The sequence below is a fragment of the Pongo pygmaeus genome, chromosome 23 (genome assembly GCF_028885625.2).
Source record: "Pongo pygmaeus isolate AG05252 chromosome 23, NHGRI_mPonPyg2-v2.0_pri, whole genome shotgun sequence".
In the NCBI taxonomy this organism is placed as follows: Eukaryota; Metazoa; Chordata; class Mammalia; order Primates; family Hominidae; genus Pongo; species Pongo pygmaeus.
This window is the reverse complement of record NC_085931.1, coordinates 56,515,102-56,532,359: the sequence shown is the minus strand read 5'-3', so window position 1 is coordinate 56,532,359 and position 17,258 is coordinate 56,515,102. Positions and strand designations below refer to the sequence as shown.

The following is a 17,258-nucleotide window of genomic DNA, read 5'->3' as shown; positions in this document are numbered from 1 at the left end:
TGCCACGTGGCTGGGTTCCCCCGAGGCCTGCGGGGCCCCCCACGCACCCACACACATCCTGCTGATGCCGTCGAAATAGTAACCCGTCTTGCACTCGCAGCGGAAACTGCCGGGAGAGTTCACACAGCGATGTCCCTTCCCACAGGGCTCAGCAGGTGGCGCGCACTCGTCCACATCTTGCAAAGGAGAAAGAAAACCATGATGAAAACCTTTAGTTTGGGTTTTTTCCCCTCAAGATGATCAGAAAGGAAAGCAAGAAAGGAACACACATGGAAACGGGCATTCCATTTCAACACGACTTCACAGAGCACCTACTGAGTGCCGGGCCCTGGACTGGGAAGACAACTGACCCAGAGGCAGCCCTACCTGGCTGGCAGGACGGCAATGACTCTCATTAAGGTAGGAAGTGCCCAGGAACCCAGGGAGACACTGAAGAAGTGTCCTGGGGGTTATGCGAGGAAGCCTCCTTCCCTGGCGGGATCTAGGCAGGCTGGGTGCCCTGGATCCAAAGGAACGTAGAAGCAGGTGGGCAGAGGGAATGACGTAAGAGCAAACACCCACACAGAGAGGAAAGGACAGTGCTTGTGTGGGGAGTGGCAAGACCCACATTGCCTGAATTACAAGGTTTGTGGAGTTGGGCCAGCTCTGGGGGACTGGACTGTAAGCAGAGGCATCTGTCCTTTGTCACCAATGGGGAGCTGATGGAGCTGTAAACAGGGTGGGGTGCGAGAGCTTTGGGCTCAGGACAAGCCGGACAAGGCTGAGGCAGTAGACGGGCTGGTGCTCTACTGCACCAGTCCAGGCAAGACAATGAAGCCCCATGCTTGGGAACTGACAATGGGATGGATGGGCTGATAGAAATGGCTTTGCTTTGGGGATCAACTTTCTGCTTCCAGAGAAGGCAGGGTGCATGCTGGAAGCAGACAGGAAAGTGGATTTCAGATTTGTTTTCTTAATACCAACCAACACAGCGCGTTCCCTCCTCATTGAGATGGTAGCCACGGCCACAGTTGGGCACATTCTTCTGGCACGTGTAGGAGCCCTCCGTATTGATGCATGTATGCCCGATAGGGCACGGGGCACTGATACTCAAACACTCATTGATATCTACAGCGGGAAAAGACAGAGACCATGTGGTTAAACCTGGAGGGTGTCCCAGCACCCAAAAACTGGATCTCCAAAGAAACTCCCCTTCCCACCTCTTTGCAAAACCACAAATGGAGGGGCTCAACCCCCTCACCCTGGACCACACAGCCGCCTCCCAGCTGGCTCCCAAATTTTATCACTGCACACCGCCTCAAACACCACCTCTCTGGCCCTTCTTCCTGTCCCTAAATCTCCAGCACCTCCATCGTTCGCTGCGCCAAATCGGGACCTGCCTTCCTGGCTTCTCCTGCATTCATCTACTCCACACACTGGGCACGGTGTTAAGGAGACAGGTGACTGTCCACGTGGTGCCAGCAACTCTGGCTCCCAGAGAGGCTCTAGGCCCCTCCGATGACCAGGCTTCACAGGGCCTATGCTGACCCAGGCCCACCTGGGAGGTGCCATGGCTCCCTGAGCTCACTGCACGGCAGTCTCCTTCCTCAAGTGGACACACCTCTGACATGCGGACCGTGGGGCATTTACCTTTGATAACATACAATGAGCAAGTGTGAACCCATGAATGGTCCAGGAGGGCCATGCTACACAGGGCTACCCTCCTTCTGCTCAAATTCGGAGGAAGAATACACAGATTGCACTTCCTGATAGAGGGAGTGGAAAAGGACCTGAGCATCTAAACATCACCTTGGAGAACCCTGCTCAGACACTTACAAAGCATCTGGGGTGGGGGGACAAAGAGCGGGAGTGATGGTGGAAGACCCCTGAGCATAAGTTACAAAGGAGGACCGCTGTACCCCTCTCCCTGCCAGCCAAGTCCACCCTCCTCAGTCAAATGAGTCAGCCCTTCACGCTGACCGTGCAGCAATTTACAGTTTACAAAAGCTTTTACATCCATTACCGCTCTCGAGCACCACAGCCAGCCTGCAAGCGAGGTGAGGCCGGTATCACTATCATTACTGCCTGCACTTTATAAACAGGAAACCAAGGTCCAGAGACTGAATGACTCTGGGCTCGTGGCTGGAGTCAGGGGCCAACCAGGGCCTAGGTCTAGAACCAGGGTCTCCTGCTTTCCAGCAACCTTAAATCATGGTCAGCAAATGATGGCCCTTGGTTCAAATCCGGCTTACACCTGCTTTTGTAAATAAACTTTTATTAGCGTGCAGCCAGGCCCACTCTGTGACGCATTGCTCAGGGGTGCTTTTACACTGCAAAAGGCAGAGTTGAGTGGTTCCCACAGAGACTGAAGTTGTTATTTACCATCTAGCCCTTTAGAGAAACAGCTGGGTGACCGCTGTAACACGAATAAATGCAGCGTTTAGCAGAGTGGTGGCTGCCTTCTCCCAGGTGCTGCAGGCTCCTCACTCAGACTGCACTCCCCCAGGCGCTGCAGGCTCCTCACTCAGACTGCACTCCCCCAGGCGCTGCAGGCTCCTCACTCAGACTGCACTCCCCCAGGCGCTGCAGGCTCCTCACTCAGACTGCACTCCCCCAGGCGCTGCAGGCTCCTCACTCAGACTGCACTCCCCCAGGCGCTGCAGGCTCCTCACTCAGACTGCACTCCCCCAGGCGCTGCAGGCTCCTCACTCAGACTGCACTCCCCAGGCGCTGCAGGCTCCTCACTCAGACTGCACTCCCCTAGGCGCTGCAGGCTCCTCGCTTAGACTGCACTCTCCCAGGCGCTACAGGCTCCTCGCTCAGACTGCACTCCCCAAACTCTGTTCCACAGAACAACAGTGTCCCTCAGAACATCATGTGCTCCACGGGGTTAAGACCTGGCTATCAATGAATGAATGAATGGGAATGAATAAACAGACAGCAAATCAATGTAAAGCATCGGGTGAGTTTGGGAACATGGCGCCCGATCTCTCCCTCTCAGGGATTCACATGGGAAAAGCCCAAGCTGCCAAGGTCCCCGTTCACTTGGCTTCACCCAGTGCTTCCTAGATTCAGTGGAACCCCTTCCTGCCCCAGGACCTGCCGACATCCCCAGGCAAGGTCAGCCAGGGCATGTGGGAAGCCCTGGCCCATTCCTTCCTCCCCACTCAAGAAGAAAGGAAGAGGCCGGGCGTGGTGGCTCACGCCGGCAATCCCAGCACTTTGGGAGGCCGACGGGGGGATCACCTGAGGTCAAGAGCTCGAGACCAACCTGGCCAACATGGCAAAACCCCATCTCTACTAAAAATACAAAAATTAGCCAGGCATGGTTATGGGTACCTGTAATCCCAGCTATTTGGGAGGCTGAGGCAGGAGAACTGCTTGAACCCAGCAGGGTGGAGGTTGCAGTGAGCCAAGATTGCACCACTGCACTCCACCCTGGGTGACAGAGTGAGACTGTCTCAAAAAAAAAAAAAAAAAAAAAAAAAAAAAGAGAAGAAGGAGGGAAAGGGGGAGGGGGAGAAGGGGAGTAGGGGAGGGAGAGAAGGGGAAGGGAAGGAGGGGGAGGAGGGAAGTGGGAGGGGAGTGGGAGGGGGAAGAGGAGGAGGAAAAGGAGAAAGGAAGACAGCAGCAGGAGGAGGGAATTTGAAGAAAAAGAGCAAAGAAAACCCGACAAAGTCATGCTGGTCTCAAAGCCCTTGGTGACACAACCTTAAGGTCCTAGAAAATTCTCCATGTATGATAGGGGCAGAGACCTCCACTTTCTGGGACCCTGACCCATCCCTTGTGCTAGCTCTGCAGGAAGAGCTCTTCTGCTACAGGCAGGAGGCTTGGATGGGCTCTTGGGGCCCCAGGATGGTTCTAGGAGCTCCAGGAAGACGGATTCTGGCTACACAAGGGAATCGGCGCTTCCCACCATAGACCATGCTGTTCCTGGGTTAGGGAGCGGGTACCATGGGCAGAGGTGTGGGAGCAGAGGACCCAGGGTGCATGCTGGGGGACCAGGACCTGACATAGAACCTTTTCAGCCCTCTCCCAGACGGCCTGAAACTACCTTCTATCTTGATGTATTTTCTCCTTAGAAAGAAGTATTTCTGCTGATGCAGTCGTTTTTAAAAAGATAACATAAAGGTGCTGACATGAAATGATTTCTAAATACCCTGTCAAGTGGGGAAAAAAGCAAGTGGCAGAACAGTCTGGTCCCATTTTCATAAAAAAACAAAAGTCTCAAGGGAGCAGAGCCCAGAAGGGCTCATGGAACCTGCCAAGAGGCAGGCAGGATCGGCCAGGGGAGGAGCGTTTACTTCCTACACTTAGGTTTTGTTTGCTGATTTGTAAATCAAGACATACATAATTTTTGAAATAAATAGAGATCTTTTAAAACAATGATTCCTGAGCTTGATTGCAAGGATTGAGAGCACATGAAAAGGGGAACCCCATCCTCATCCTGGCATCCCAAGCTAAGGGGACCCTGAGGGAGCTGAACATTTGGCTTTCGATGCTGTCACTGAGGACTCAGGGAGATGGCACGGAACAGCTCAGTGCCACCAGGCTGGCCTTCAGCCCACAGCCTGCTTGCCAGTCCTGGAAGGACAGTGAGGGGACGGCTCCAGAGCCTCAGCCCATACACAGTGCTGCATCCTGTAGAGAGGAAAGTCAGGGCTAGGCTGAGACTTGCAAACGCTGCCTGTTTGTGGAAATTGGGGCTGATTTTGCCATGAGTCAGGGTTTCCATCCTCAGTCGACGCCAGCCTCCTCCGGACCCCCTTTGAGCAGGCTGCAAGTCTGAGCAGGACTATCCTCCCCGCTGGCCCCGGAAAGCCCGTGGCTTCCCTGCTCACCAACCCCTGCGCTGAGCGACAACCACCCCTCCCTGCTGGCAAGGGACTGGCGAGGGGCCGACTGGCAGCTGAGCCACAGCCCCCCCCAGCTCAGAAGTCTCCCCCAGGAGATGACAGGGAAGCTGTAACGGAGGAAGGCTGGGGTGGGTTTCAGACGAGGCCCCTGTCCTAAGGGCTCACTGTTCCACTTGTCTTTTTTTCTTTTTTTTTTTTTTTGAGACAGAGTCTTGCTCTGTTGTCCAGGCTGGAGTGCAATGGCACGATCTTGGCTCACTACAACCTCCGCCCCCTGGGTTCAAGCGATTCTCCTGCCTCAGCATCCTGAGTAGCTGGGATTACAAGGTGCTCACCACCACACCCGGCTAATTTTTGTATTTTTAGTAGAGACGGGGTTTCACCGTATTGGTCAGGCTGGTCTCGAACTCCTGACCTCAAGTGATCCACCCGCCTTGGCCTCCCAAAGTACCAGAATTACAGGTGTGAGTCACTGTGCCCGGCCATATCTACTTGTCTTTAAATATCTCGGTGGTTAAAAAAAATGCAGTGGGGGAAGAGCTCTTTCCAAACCACTATTTCAAATAAATGATCAATACAGATTTCGCTAAGGAAAAGTTGAAATAGAAGCAAGATGGAAATTTATATTCCCTTGGCTCATGGCAGGGGAGAGGTGATGTGGCCACCCCAGGTGGGGAGGTTCTGACTAGTGTGATCTGTAGCTGGGATTCCTCACCTCTTCTCCTAAAAAGTCTCTCTGACCTCAAAGGCAGGACCCAGGAGCATCTGCCAAGCAGAGGCCGAGGGAGAGCCGGTGGATCAGGACTTAAGCGCTGACCGCAGCGGCCTAGCCAGGCAGTTAACCTGACAACGGCAGAGGAAAGCAGGACTCACCTCCTGTCTTTCCAGAACCAGTAACCCAGGCCGGCCAGCTCCCCGGCTGCACCCCACACAGCTCCTCTAGCGTGAGCAGTCTTATCCAGGCCTCCTAAATTCATACTAAGTTCACATAGGATTCTCTCTTTTCATATTAGTATTTCTCTGATATCAGCGGTTTCTTTTTTTTTTTTTCTTTTTTGAGACAGCGTCTCGCTCTGTCGCCCAGGCTGGAGTGCAGTGGCGTGATCTCAGCTCACTGCAGTCTCCACCTCCCAGGTTCAAGCGATTCTGCTGCCTCAGCCTCCTAAGCAGCTGGGATTACAGGTGCCCATCACTACGCCCAGCTAATTTTTGTATTTTTAGTACAGACGGGGTTTCGCTATGTTGGTCAGGCTGGTCTCAAACTCCTGACCTCAGGTGATCCACCCTCCTCGGCCTCCCAAAGTGCTGGGATTACAAGTGTGAGCCACTGTGCCTGGCCAGAGTTTCTTTTCTTATTGTGGTAAACTACATGTGAACTACAAATTTTATGTAACATAAAATCTGCCATCGTAACCATTTTAAGTAGACGGTTCAGGGGCATTAGTGCATCCACACTGTTGTGCCACCATCACCCCCATCCATCTCCAGAACTTTTTCATCTTCTCAAACTGAAACTCTGCACCCCGGAAACACTCACTCCCCATCCTCCACCCTGCCCAGCCCCTGGCACCTTCCATTCTACTTTCTGTCTCTATGAATTCAAATACTAACACAGACTATTTTTTATTTTTATATTTTATTTTATTTTTGAGACAGGGTCTTGCTCTGTTGCCCAGACTGGAGTGCAGTAGCACGATCACAGCTCACTGCAGCCTCGACCTCCCTGCTCAAGGGATCCTCCCACCTCAGCCTCCCAAGTAGCTGGGACTGTAGGCATGCGCCACTACACCCAGCTAATTTTCTGTAGTGATGGGGTCTCTCTATATTGCCCAGGCTGGCCTCAAACACCTGGGCTCAAGCAATCCTCCTGCCTTGGCCTCCCAAAGTGCTAGGATTACAGGCGTGACCCACTGTGACCAGCCAAGTATTTTTTAAAATAATTTTTTAATAGGCTAAATGCCTGTGGCAGGGAATCACCACTCACCGAGCGCTTCCTGTGTACCAGTACTTCGCAAGTACTCGCCTAATCCTGGCCTCAAGTCTACAAGCCAGGTATTATGATTCCTCCCATTTTATAGAGGAAAAAATTAAAGCTCAGAAGAAGTAATTTTCTTGGGTCACTCTAACTCCAAAACCTAAGCTCTTTAATCTAAACCCAGATCAGCAAACCGTGGCCCTTGGGCCAAATCCAGCCTGCTGCCTATTTTTGTAAATAAAGTTTTATTGGAACACAGCCACACCCATTTGTTTACAGATGGCCCTTGACCGCTTTAGACTATAACAGCAGAGTTGACTATTACGACAGAGACCATATGGCCCACGACGGCTAAAGTATTTGCTCTATTTGCTGTCCAGCCCTTTACACAAAAAGTTTGCCAACCCCTGTTCTGTACACCATGCGGCCCCGCAGATTCCAGAGGCCTGCCCCAAGGCTAGATCGCTGGCCCCTCCTGGAACAACCCACTAAGCCTGGCAGCACACGTCTTACCAATACAGTTGCCTAGAGCATCTTGTATAAAGCCACTCTTGCACTGTAGCTTGGGTCGGCAGCGGAAGGATCCCAGAGTATTCTGACAGATAAAATCGGGGAGGCAGTTATGAATACCACTCTCACACTCGTCAATATCTGGTACATCATAAAAAAAGGAAATTGTTAGCAAGAGTCCTGCCAGAAGCATCTTACAACACTTTAAAATCACAAGAAAGTTTTTTTCTAATGTGCATTACTCAGACTATATCCCAAAACATTCTAATAGAGAAATCATACACAAAAAGGACTTCACTGAGCCAAATCGTGCTCCAGTTGCTAAAGACTTAAAAAGTTGACTTTTTTCCCAAGGCTCTTATGAGGCAAACTGTCTGTTATAATAAATCACCCTGGCATTTTCCTGGCAGGTATATATATATTAGTATTCATTCAGGCTAAGTGTATGTTTAGTTTAGATCATAAAGCAATTATCTTAGTGGCAACAAACACAGTCTCTATAAACAGATTCAATCTGAAGCCTTCACAATAATCCAAATATTAATAAGGGTTACAGTCATGATGAGATGTGATGGGCTGCCCTTCCCTTTAAGTTCATGGCTGTCAAATGGTCAAATGTGTATACTCAGCTGGCTTGGCCACTGGGCTCTTGGGGTCCAAACCACCCAGCTGGTGTGCGGGGGTGGGGAGGACAGAATTTGCTCTGTGGCCCTCAGATGTCAGAAGGGGTGTGCCGTGCTTTGAAGTCACTCTCATGATACAGTGAGTGACATTTTTACACAAGTGGATTTGTCCTTCTGAAAGGCTTGAAACGCTCTGCAAAACTGTGTTCTACATGATCCTCATCAGAGCCTCCCCATCTGCCAAATAACACCTAAGGCTTGGCGGGGAAAGGCTGGCAGCCAGAAATGCCATGTGTTTATGCAGTGGAAGGGGATACGCTTTGAACTTCAAGGAAGCCTGGATTTGGATGGAAGGCAGCTGTTGTGCAAAAAGAGTTGTGGGGGTTTTTTTTGTTTTTGTTTTTTGCTTTTTTTTTTTTTTTTTTGTAGAAAGTACATGTGAGAACCTGAAATTCATCCCTGGTCTTGATTTTAAATAATCATGCACTGAGCTTTTTTAGAAACCCAAATCTGCCATCATTTACTCTGCACCATAAGAACGTAAATCTTTCCTAACAGCAGAACTAGCTGGTACCGGTGCACTACTGTCAACTTTTTCAATGTTCTGAACATTATTGGCAAGCACTTTCACTTTCCATCCCACCCGTCCAGACACCCTGGTGGGTATAACCACCTCCCTCCTGCAGATGAGCAGGCAGTCGCCCAGGCAGCCACAGAGGGCGCAGGACTGCGGGAGCCCAGACCCCAGAGCTGCCCTTCCCACCGCGCCGTATCTACACCTGGGAGACCAGGTTTGCAGACTCGGAGCGCATGCCGTACCTTTGCAGCTATTGTCCTCTGTGAGCTCATAGCCAGTCCCACAGCTGCTGTCCCGCTGGCAGCGGAAAGAGCCCACTGTGTTGATGCAGGATTCTCCAAGCCGGCAGCTGTGGCTGCCTGTGATGCATTCATTGACATCTAGGAGAGACCGAGGCAGTGCGGGGGTGACCAGCAAGAACGACCCATCCTAATACATCTTCAGAAGGAATGTGCCAAAGTCATGGTGGAAGTGGTTCTCTGCACCCTCACAAACTGAGCTGAGGCCCACCATGTGCACATCCAGGCTGCGGACTGCATGGAATCGAAAGCAGTGATTTCTCTCCCCTGCTAACATTCGTATCTACTGCTTTTTCTGAGACTGGAGTTATGTGGTCCTCAAGAACCCCATGGAGGGGCAGCATCTTCTCCATCTCCCCCATCTCACAGACACGGGGGCCAGGAGAGCCTGAAGGATGTGCCCAAGGCCACTCAGCAGATCCTGGATCCAGAACCTGGTTAGACCCCAAATGAGTCCTCTTTCCCAACCCCAGTGCTTATATTGTCTTGGAGGGAAGTCTTGGCAGGGGCCTCTGCGCTGCAAACTCCAGGGAGCACGAGAAAGCGAGTCCTAGGCTGCTCTCCACCCCTGAATGGGGTCTGGGTTGTACAAGGCAGGCCCTGCTCAGTCCTCCAGCACAGAGCTCCCAAGCACAGTGACCTGCCAGTCCTGCTGGCACCTGGGACAGAGACATTACCTTCACAGGAGACACCATCAGACAGCAGCTGGTAGCCCACGAAGCAGGAGCAGACCACCTCATCACCCGTGTCTCGGCACTGCTGCTTGCAGGGCCCGCCTCCTGGAAGCACAGCGTGCGTGAGCCAGGGCTGGACGCACCCAGGCACCGCCTGGTTTCTAGCTCTGTTCAGGCTGGGTCACAGAAAACGCCCTCTGGGCAGACGAACCCAGGAAGGCAGGCTGACCTGGCTGGAGCCCACCTGCTGCCCTCCTGGGAGACCCCCAGGCTCTGGCTCTGGACACCCCCCAGGGGCTGCTGCTTCAGGTCCCAACCTCCCCGTCCGGAAAATCAGGTGGTGTGCAGGGTGCCCTTTGTAGGCTGGGGTGGACCTGGAAGGGGCGAGGCAGAGAAGAGCTCACTGCCGGTCACGGACATGGGGGTGTGGGCTCCACGTGGAAGGCCAGGCCCCAACTAGGCCTCATGTACCTGCTCCTCACTGAACTCTCGAGCTGTCCCGCTGCTCCAAGCCCACCATCATGGCCTCAGTTCCTGCAGCTGCCCACCTGGCTGTGGCCACGGCCTCCTACCTGGTCTTTCTGCATAGCCCAGTAGCACCCCACAACCTGCTCTTCCTACAGGGCGGCCAGAGTGATGCTCAGAGTGCAAATCTCATCAGGATAAGCCTCGACCAGGGAAAGATTCACGAGATACACTTCTAACTGCTGCCAGCCTGCCTGTTTCTAGGGCCCCTCCCTCTGGCCCTCTAACCCCACCTCCTTCCCCGGCCCACTGCCTCCCAGTACCCCGCTACAGTGGGTCCGTGCCCTTTACAAGGCTTCAGGTCTCCCTGAGGACCATTTCAGGGTTATTTTCCCAGCTAATCCCACCTCCTCCTTGCGGACCAGCTCTCCCCTCCCCAGAAAGCTCCTCCCATAGCCCTGAGGCTTGCTGGGGCTCTAGGTCACTCCCTTCCTCCCTCCACCAGGTCCCTGGACCGCGCCCCTGGACCAACTGTCACTGTACACTGACTGCATCATTTGGGGATCAAACTGGCCCCTAATTAACACCCTAACCACAGGGCGAACCACTGAAAAAGCTTGGGAGGCAGATCTGCAGGTCTAGACATGCCAGAATGTTCCATGAAAGAAAAACAGTTTTATCATATGAAAAACAAACCTTCGAGGCCCTTACTTAAATGTGCAAACATCTCCTTGTGAGGTAAATGAATATCACCAATGGTGACAGAACCATGGCTGGGGCTCCAGGGGCACAAAGGCAGGGAACACTTAGCCCCCTCCTCTCCCCTGAGCGCCTGAGGGAGGCCTCTGTCACCTTCACAAGGCCTGGGGGCTCGGCAATGTGCAGGCTTTCCACACCAGCCCTCACCAGGGCCCCTCCTTGGTAAGCCTACCCTTCCCCTCCCCAGCCAGCCCTAGATCTGGAAGGGGGAAGGGAAGGAGTTGCTGGGAATCCAGAACTCCTCAGGGCGGAAGTGGCTCATGAGTGGCTCCCAGCCAAAGGGTACTTTGCAGGGTAAACCAAAGCAAAACCTGGATTCCAACTTCCAATGAGATCAGCATTGAGATTCCTTTGTTTTGTTTTGTTTTGAGACAGGATCTAGTTCTGTCGCCCAGGCTAGAGTGCAAAGGCGCAGTCATAGCTCACTGCAGCCTCAACCTCCTGGGCTCAAGGAATCCTCCTGCCTTGGCTTCCCAAAGTACTAGGATTACAGGCCTGAGCCACGTTGCTGGCCCCTTGGGGTTTGTTTAAATACCAGCTGATGGGAGATGCCCAAGTCTCACCTCGGCAGCGGTCATTCAGATACGGGTCCTCTTGTTCCTCCTCGACCTCAATGATCTTATCTAAGGGGGAAAAAGACCAAGTCAGACATTTATCCAAACATCCATCTTATCTTAAAAGAAACTCCCAACCTTCTCTCTTCTTGTCACTATCAGGCAGTAATGCCCATTTGAACATCTTATATAAACAGCTAAGTATTAACTTTATCCTCTTTAAGATAGAGTTACACTTGTAAATGTATAATTGATCTCTGATCAATTATAGGCCAGGCGTGGTGGTGGGCACCTGTGATCCCAGCACTTTGGGAGGCTGAGGCGGGCGGATCACCAGAGGTCAGGAGTTCAAGACCATCCTGGCCAACACGGTGAAATGCTGTCTCTACTAAAAATACAAAAATTAGCCGGGTGTGGTGGCGTGAGCCTGTAATCTCAGGTACTCAGAAGGTTGAGGCAGAAGAATCGCTAGAACTCAGGAGTCAGAGGTTGCAGTGAGTCAAGATCACACCATTGCACTCCAGCCTGGGCAACAAGAGCGAGACTCCATTTCAAAAAAAAAGGATCAATTATAACAGAAAGACCACAGACACAAAAGCCTGTAATCATTGACTTCATGCTGGGTGATGTTCCCATAGTCCAAATTACTTGACCATCTCAGCAAATGCAGTCACAGCCTTGCTAACAACCAACACACGCCCTCCAAGTCTAAAGTGATGCACGCAGTAAAAACTTGTGTCTCCTGATTGATTCTATCAAATGCTATTATGTGTTTGACAAGGGTTACTCTCCATTTCTGTACGTATTTGTCACAGGCCAGCACTGGTCTGGGGACCTTCTGCATGGCCCCCAGGAAGCACACAGCGGGTCCATGGCACTGGTAGCAGTGAGAGGACGGTGCGGCCGTGAAGGCAGGGAGCCCTCCCAGAGGAGGGAGCATGCAAGGATAGTCTGGGGCAAGGACTGAAGCAGATAAAAAACAGAGAGATAAAACATCTAACATCTGGAGCTGCAGAAAAGCCCAGAGACTGCTCACGCTGCAGACATAAATCAGTGAAAATCCACCCCCGAGACGCAGGAGAAATCCTCCACCAGCACGAATAGTTTGGGTTTGTTTAAAGTGAAAATGTCATCTCTGATTTCAAAAGCCAAGGAATGAGGCAGAATGTGGCCCCAATCCCTCCTGATGACTGTGACATCTGAAATCATCTCAGTGGCATCCATGGGGCCCTGGACTTGAAAAACTAAGAACAAGAAGTGAAAGATGAGTCCGCTGTGACCCGGGACCCTACAGCCTGGACTTGAAAACCTAAGAACAAGAAGTGAAAGGTTCTGTGTCACCCGAGACCCTACAGCCATCAGCTTGACTTAGAGACTACAGGTCTGAGGGTTCTTCCCTTTCCCCCCTTCCGGCACCTCCCTACCTCTTTATTTTATTATTGTTTTTTTTGAGACTGAGTCTCATTCTGTCACCCAGGCTGGAATGCAATGGCGCCATCTCGGCTCACTGCAACCTCCGCCTCCGGGGTTCAAGCGATTCTCCTTGCCTCAGCCTCCCAAGTAGCTGGGATTACAGGCGCCCGCCACCATACCCAGCTAATTTTTGTATTTTTAGTAGAGACAGGGTTTCCCCATGTTGGCCAGGCTAGTCTCGAACTCCTGACCTCAGGTGATCCGCCTGCCTCAGCCTCCCAAAGTGCTGGGATTACAGGCATGAGCCACCGTGCCCAGCTCACGCCTCTTTATTTTTTAAGAGAGTGGGGACAAAGCTCAGAGAGAGGAGGGAACAGGCCGAAAACTACACAGCAAGCTTGGCCCAGGCGGAGTCCTGCCTTCTTCCAGGTTAATTCTGTTACAGCACAAGAAACCATGGCCTAAGTGTAAGAGACTACTGGACAGCCACGAAGTCTCCTGAATCCTCTAACTGAACCACACAGAAATGGGCGGCACACAGCTGAGAGCGCTCTTGAAGCTGCTCTTGGGGTCACATGCCCCTTTGCTGAGTAAGTGTCTATGATTTGACAGAGCATAGCCAGCTATTAGCCAGCGATGGCCCCCAGCTGCTCGCCCATACATCATCCACTCCAGATGGAGAGAGCACTGGCCCGGAGGTGGAAGGCCAGGGTCTCCCTCCTCCACATGTCGGCCGTGTGATCTTGAGCATCAGACCCTCACCCAAGAAGTGAGAACAAAGCCAGCCACGCATGCTGCCCCGGGCAGCTGAAGGGACAAGGGGAGATGGTGAGGGCAGACACTTAGGGGGCCAGGTGCTGTACCCAACCCTTGACACCCAATCTCGCACTCCATCCTCCAAGCACCTGATGAAGTAGGACTGCAACTACCCCCACTTCCCAGATGAGGGGATTGAGGTACACATTAGGACCCAGATGGGAGCATGGATTTGTCCGATCCCAGATTCCAAGCACTCAGCATCACTGCAGGACAGCAGCTTTCAGATAAGGTCACAAACATGAATGGCTCCAACAACCGGAGTCAGTCCGTGCTGAGTTAAGGCAATGGTGACACGGATGCACATGTTACCTGTAATGGTTCATTTTAAGTGTCAATTTGGCTGGGGTATGGTACTCAAATATTTAGTCAAACACTAGCCTGGATGTTGCTGTGAAGCTGTATTTTAGAGATTAATATTGGCCAGGCACAATGGCTCACACCTGTAATCCTAGCACTTTGGGAGGCCGAGGCAGGTGGATTACCTGAGGTCAGGAGTTCCAGATCAGCCTGGCCAACATGGTGAAACCCCACCTCTACTAAAAATACAAAAATTAGCCAGGTGTGGTGGTGCACACCTGTAATCCCAGCTATTCGGGAGGCTGAGGCACAAGAATCACTTGAACCCAGGAGGCGGAGGTTGCCGTGAGCCGAGATCACACCACTGCACTGCACTCCAGCCTGGGCGACAGAGCGAGACTGTCTCAAAAAAAAAGAGACTAATATGTAAGTCTGTTGGTGCTGAGAAAAGCAGATCATCTGCATACCGTGGGTGGGCCTCACCCAATCAGCAGAAGGCCTTCAGAGAAAAAAGACTGGCCTCTCCGGGGAAGGCGGCGTTCTGCCAGCACACTGCCTTTGAACTCCAGCTGCAACGCCCCTCCCTACCTGGGGCTCCAGCCTGAAGTCCTGCCCTGCAGATTTTGGACTTGCCAGCCCCCACGATCACATGAGCCAAGTCCTTAAAATCTCTCTCTCTCCACTCTCGCTCTATATACACATCCTGGAGAACCTTGATACACTGCCCATTAGGGAAGGAAGGGGGAAAATTACCCGTTTCTTGGAGGCCTCCGACATCCAAATCTCCAGTCTCCTGGCTCTTGACGCAGCACGCCCGGAAGACCTGTCCACACTGGTAGCCGACCATGAGGCTGTACTCGCAGCTCTGGCCCTGGGCCTGGGCCGCCCTCCCCAGCAGACAGCAATGGCAGCACCTCTGCAAACACAGGTGGAGATCCCAGATGGAGGAGCGGGGCAGACAGCCCAGCGGGGTCCACGAGAGGCCTCAGGGGATGCCTCTCTGAGCCCCTTGTCCACACAACCTGTAGAGTGATGACTCAAGTCTGGCTTAGATACCACTTCTAAATGTCAGCAACAAATAGCAAAGCAAGGCCATCCCTCTACCCCAAATCATCTAGGTCCCAGTTTTGAAAGGAACCCTAAAGGGCCTGGCATCCACCTCCCCTCCCCACCAGGACATGCAATTGCACCCCTCAACATCCCTGCCCCGCCCAGCGACCACCCTGCTCTGCTCACACACCTCCAGCAAGGGGGAGCTTCTTATAGCACCATGCACCAGCTCCAAAGTTCTGTTCCTTTTGCACGGTCTGAGATTTCTCTACCATGCCCGGAAAAATGACACGCATGCATCTTGCCTCTCCGTTTTTGAGTTAGAGGGGTTCAGGCAGCAGGAACTGCACCGTGCATTTGAAAGCACAGGAACTTCAAGACAAGTCATCAAGCAAGGTCAAAGGACAGGGGGGCTGTCTGCCACCTGGACCCAGGTCCCAATAGTTACTTCCAAGTCCCTGTGGCCTCACACCTGAGGCCCAGAAGCAACATTTCCCCTGACACATGAAAAGCCCTGCTTCAGTCTTTATTAAGTGGTTATACTAAGAGGAGCACAGAACTTTCTAAACAGTCCCCAGCAGGAGCCGGGAGGTGTGGCTTTGCCTCAGTTATGTGGCGTTGATGGGTCTTCCAGGCTGCTTATTCTATGCCCTCCGCTGCCAGAAAGCATAAGGAGCATCAGTCACCTCGTCCATCTTTTGGGGTGTGAGTAATCCTTCCCGGAAACACAAGTCGCTCATCTGCCAAAGCGATCTGTTCCCACTCCTGCTAGAATGTTCTGTGCTTTTTCCACACCTCTCAAGTCTGGGGACATGGGCACAGCTGTGTGCCGGACCGACGGCATCTGCAAGGCCCAGCCCTGCATTGGGTGTTGGGTGTTGGGCGTGGGGACAGTCATGAAACGCCCAAAGTCCTGGTTCCCAGGCACTCCCACCCTCACCCCACCCAGCTCTCTCCTAGGCCAGAGCCCTGCCCTGTGAAAGCCCACGCAGGCCAAGGTGCGCAGGGGGCTCGGGACCCCCAACTCCTCTACATGGAGTCCCTCCACAGCCCAATCTATGTGGAGAATCCCCACAAAGGAGCTCCCACACCCTCTCCTGGAATCCAGACTTCATTCAGATTCTTGCTTCTTAAAATTATTCCATCACCTTCCTAACTAGGAACGGGAAGCTTCTTCCAGGGAATGCATTTTCGTCATCTGGCACTTCTAACAGAAGCCCAGCTTCCAAACCCGAGCTCCTCCAGGCCCAAGTTCCTCCTGGCCGGGCTTGTTTTCCTTGCTGGCTGGATAGCAAGGGAGGGATGGCCTGGACACCTTGGGTTTACTGCCCGTAGGCAATGCTGTCAGGCACCTTTCCACCTCTTGCAAAGACACAGCCCTTCCACGGCCATAGCGGTCCTGAGTGACCTGCTAGCACGTAGGGTCCTAGGAGCACTCAGGGAAGAGGACTATGCCATTTATTCACAGCTTACCTTCAGGGCAGGATCCCGTCTGGGTCCCTGACCGGACTGCAGAGAGGCCATTTTGGAGGGTGGGCCTCTCTGAACCCAGTTTCCTCTTCTAGGGTGCTTATAGAGGTCAGATCTTAGCAGAGGTCTTAGTGAGGGCCCATTTTTACCTCTGGACCCTGACTAGTCTGTGCGTAGAGAAGCCTGAGAGCCTCCTGGGTAGGGTGAGGGTGCCGACCCTGAACTGAGAAGAAGATTCTGGAAGCCCAGGAGGAGCCCTGCTTTGACTTCTGCGTCTGCCCAAAGTCTGGAGACAGGCGGTTCTCAGGGCAAGGCCAGCTCACTTCACCCCCCGGCCTCGTGGGAGACTCAGCCCCAGGTGTCCTCCGGGGTTTACGGCTACAGTGGAGGGGGAGAAACAGTGGGGTTCTCCACCTCCCTCCTGTCCCAGGAACCCCCAGCTGCTCACGAAGAAAGGTGGCCTGAGGCAGGGAGCGCTGACAGACAGTGCCGCTTGGCTGGGAGGGCCTGGGTCTGCCAACTAGTGGGGACGGACAGCAACCCCACACGGTCTTTGGCTCTCACCTTCACAAACGTGGCCTCCAGGCTGGCGTTGTCACTGTGGGGCGTGGCACAGTGGTCCTGCTCGTTGGCCAGGCTGATGCCCGTGGCACAGTGCAGCTCCTCCAGCTGGCTGTGGCAGCACTGCTCCTGCACCATCCTGTGGGCGAGGGGTGGGCTGGGCCAAGGCTCTGTGGGCAGGGGGCCCGGGGCACGAGATCCTCGGGGGTGGGGGTGCTCTCACCTTTGAGCCTCCCCTTCCCTGCTCCCACAGACACAGAGAGAGAAACACAAAGTGCCCCAGTGGCATACAGAAGGAGCTCAATTAGCATTTAGTTAGAAAGGCTTAGCCGGGCACAGTGGTTCACACCTGTAATGCCAGCACATTGAGAGGACGA

General features: G+C 53.1%; 1 protein-coding gene across 4 annotated transcripts in view; it reads right to left on the bottom strand.

The window, feature by feature from the left end:
- Nucleotides 1-17,258, bottom strand: part of FBLN1 (fibulin 1) — a 99,532-nt gene that overhangs the window by 59,722 nt on the left and 22,552 nt on the right. For all 4 annotated transcript variants that reach the window (XM_063663383.1, XM_054469819.2, XM_063663382.1 and 1 more), the window contains exons 3-10: nt 16,885-17,020; nt 14,554-14,716; nt 11,281-11,340; nt 9,497-9,598; nt 8,763-8,900; nt 7,324-7,461; nt 964-1,107; nt 48-176 (exon numbers count right to left, since the gene is read on the bottom strand). In XM_063663383.1, coding sequence (XP_063519453.1) covers nt 48-176; nt 964-1,107; nt 7,324-7,461; nt 8,763-8,900; nt 9,497-9,598; nt 11,281-11,340; nt 14,554-14,716; nt 16,885-17,020 — 1,010 coding nt within the window. The remainder of the gene's footprint in view (nt 1-47; nt 177-963; nt 1,108-7,323; nt 7,462-8,762; nt 8,901-9,496; nt 9,599-11,280; nt 11,341-14,553; nt 14,717-16,884; nt 17,021-17,258) is intronic.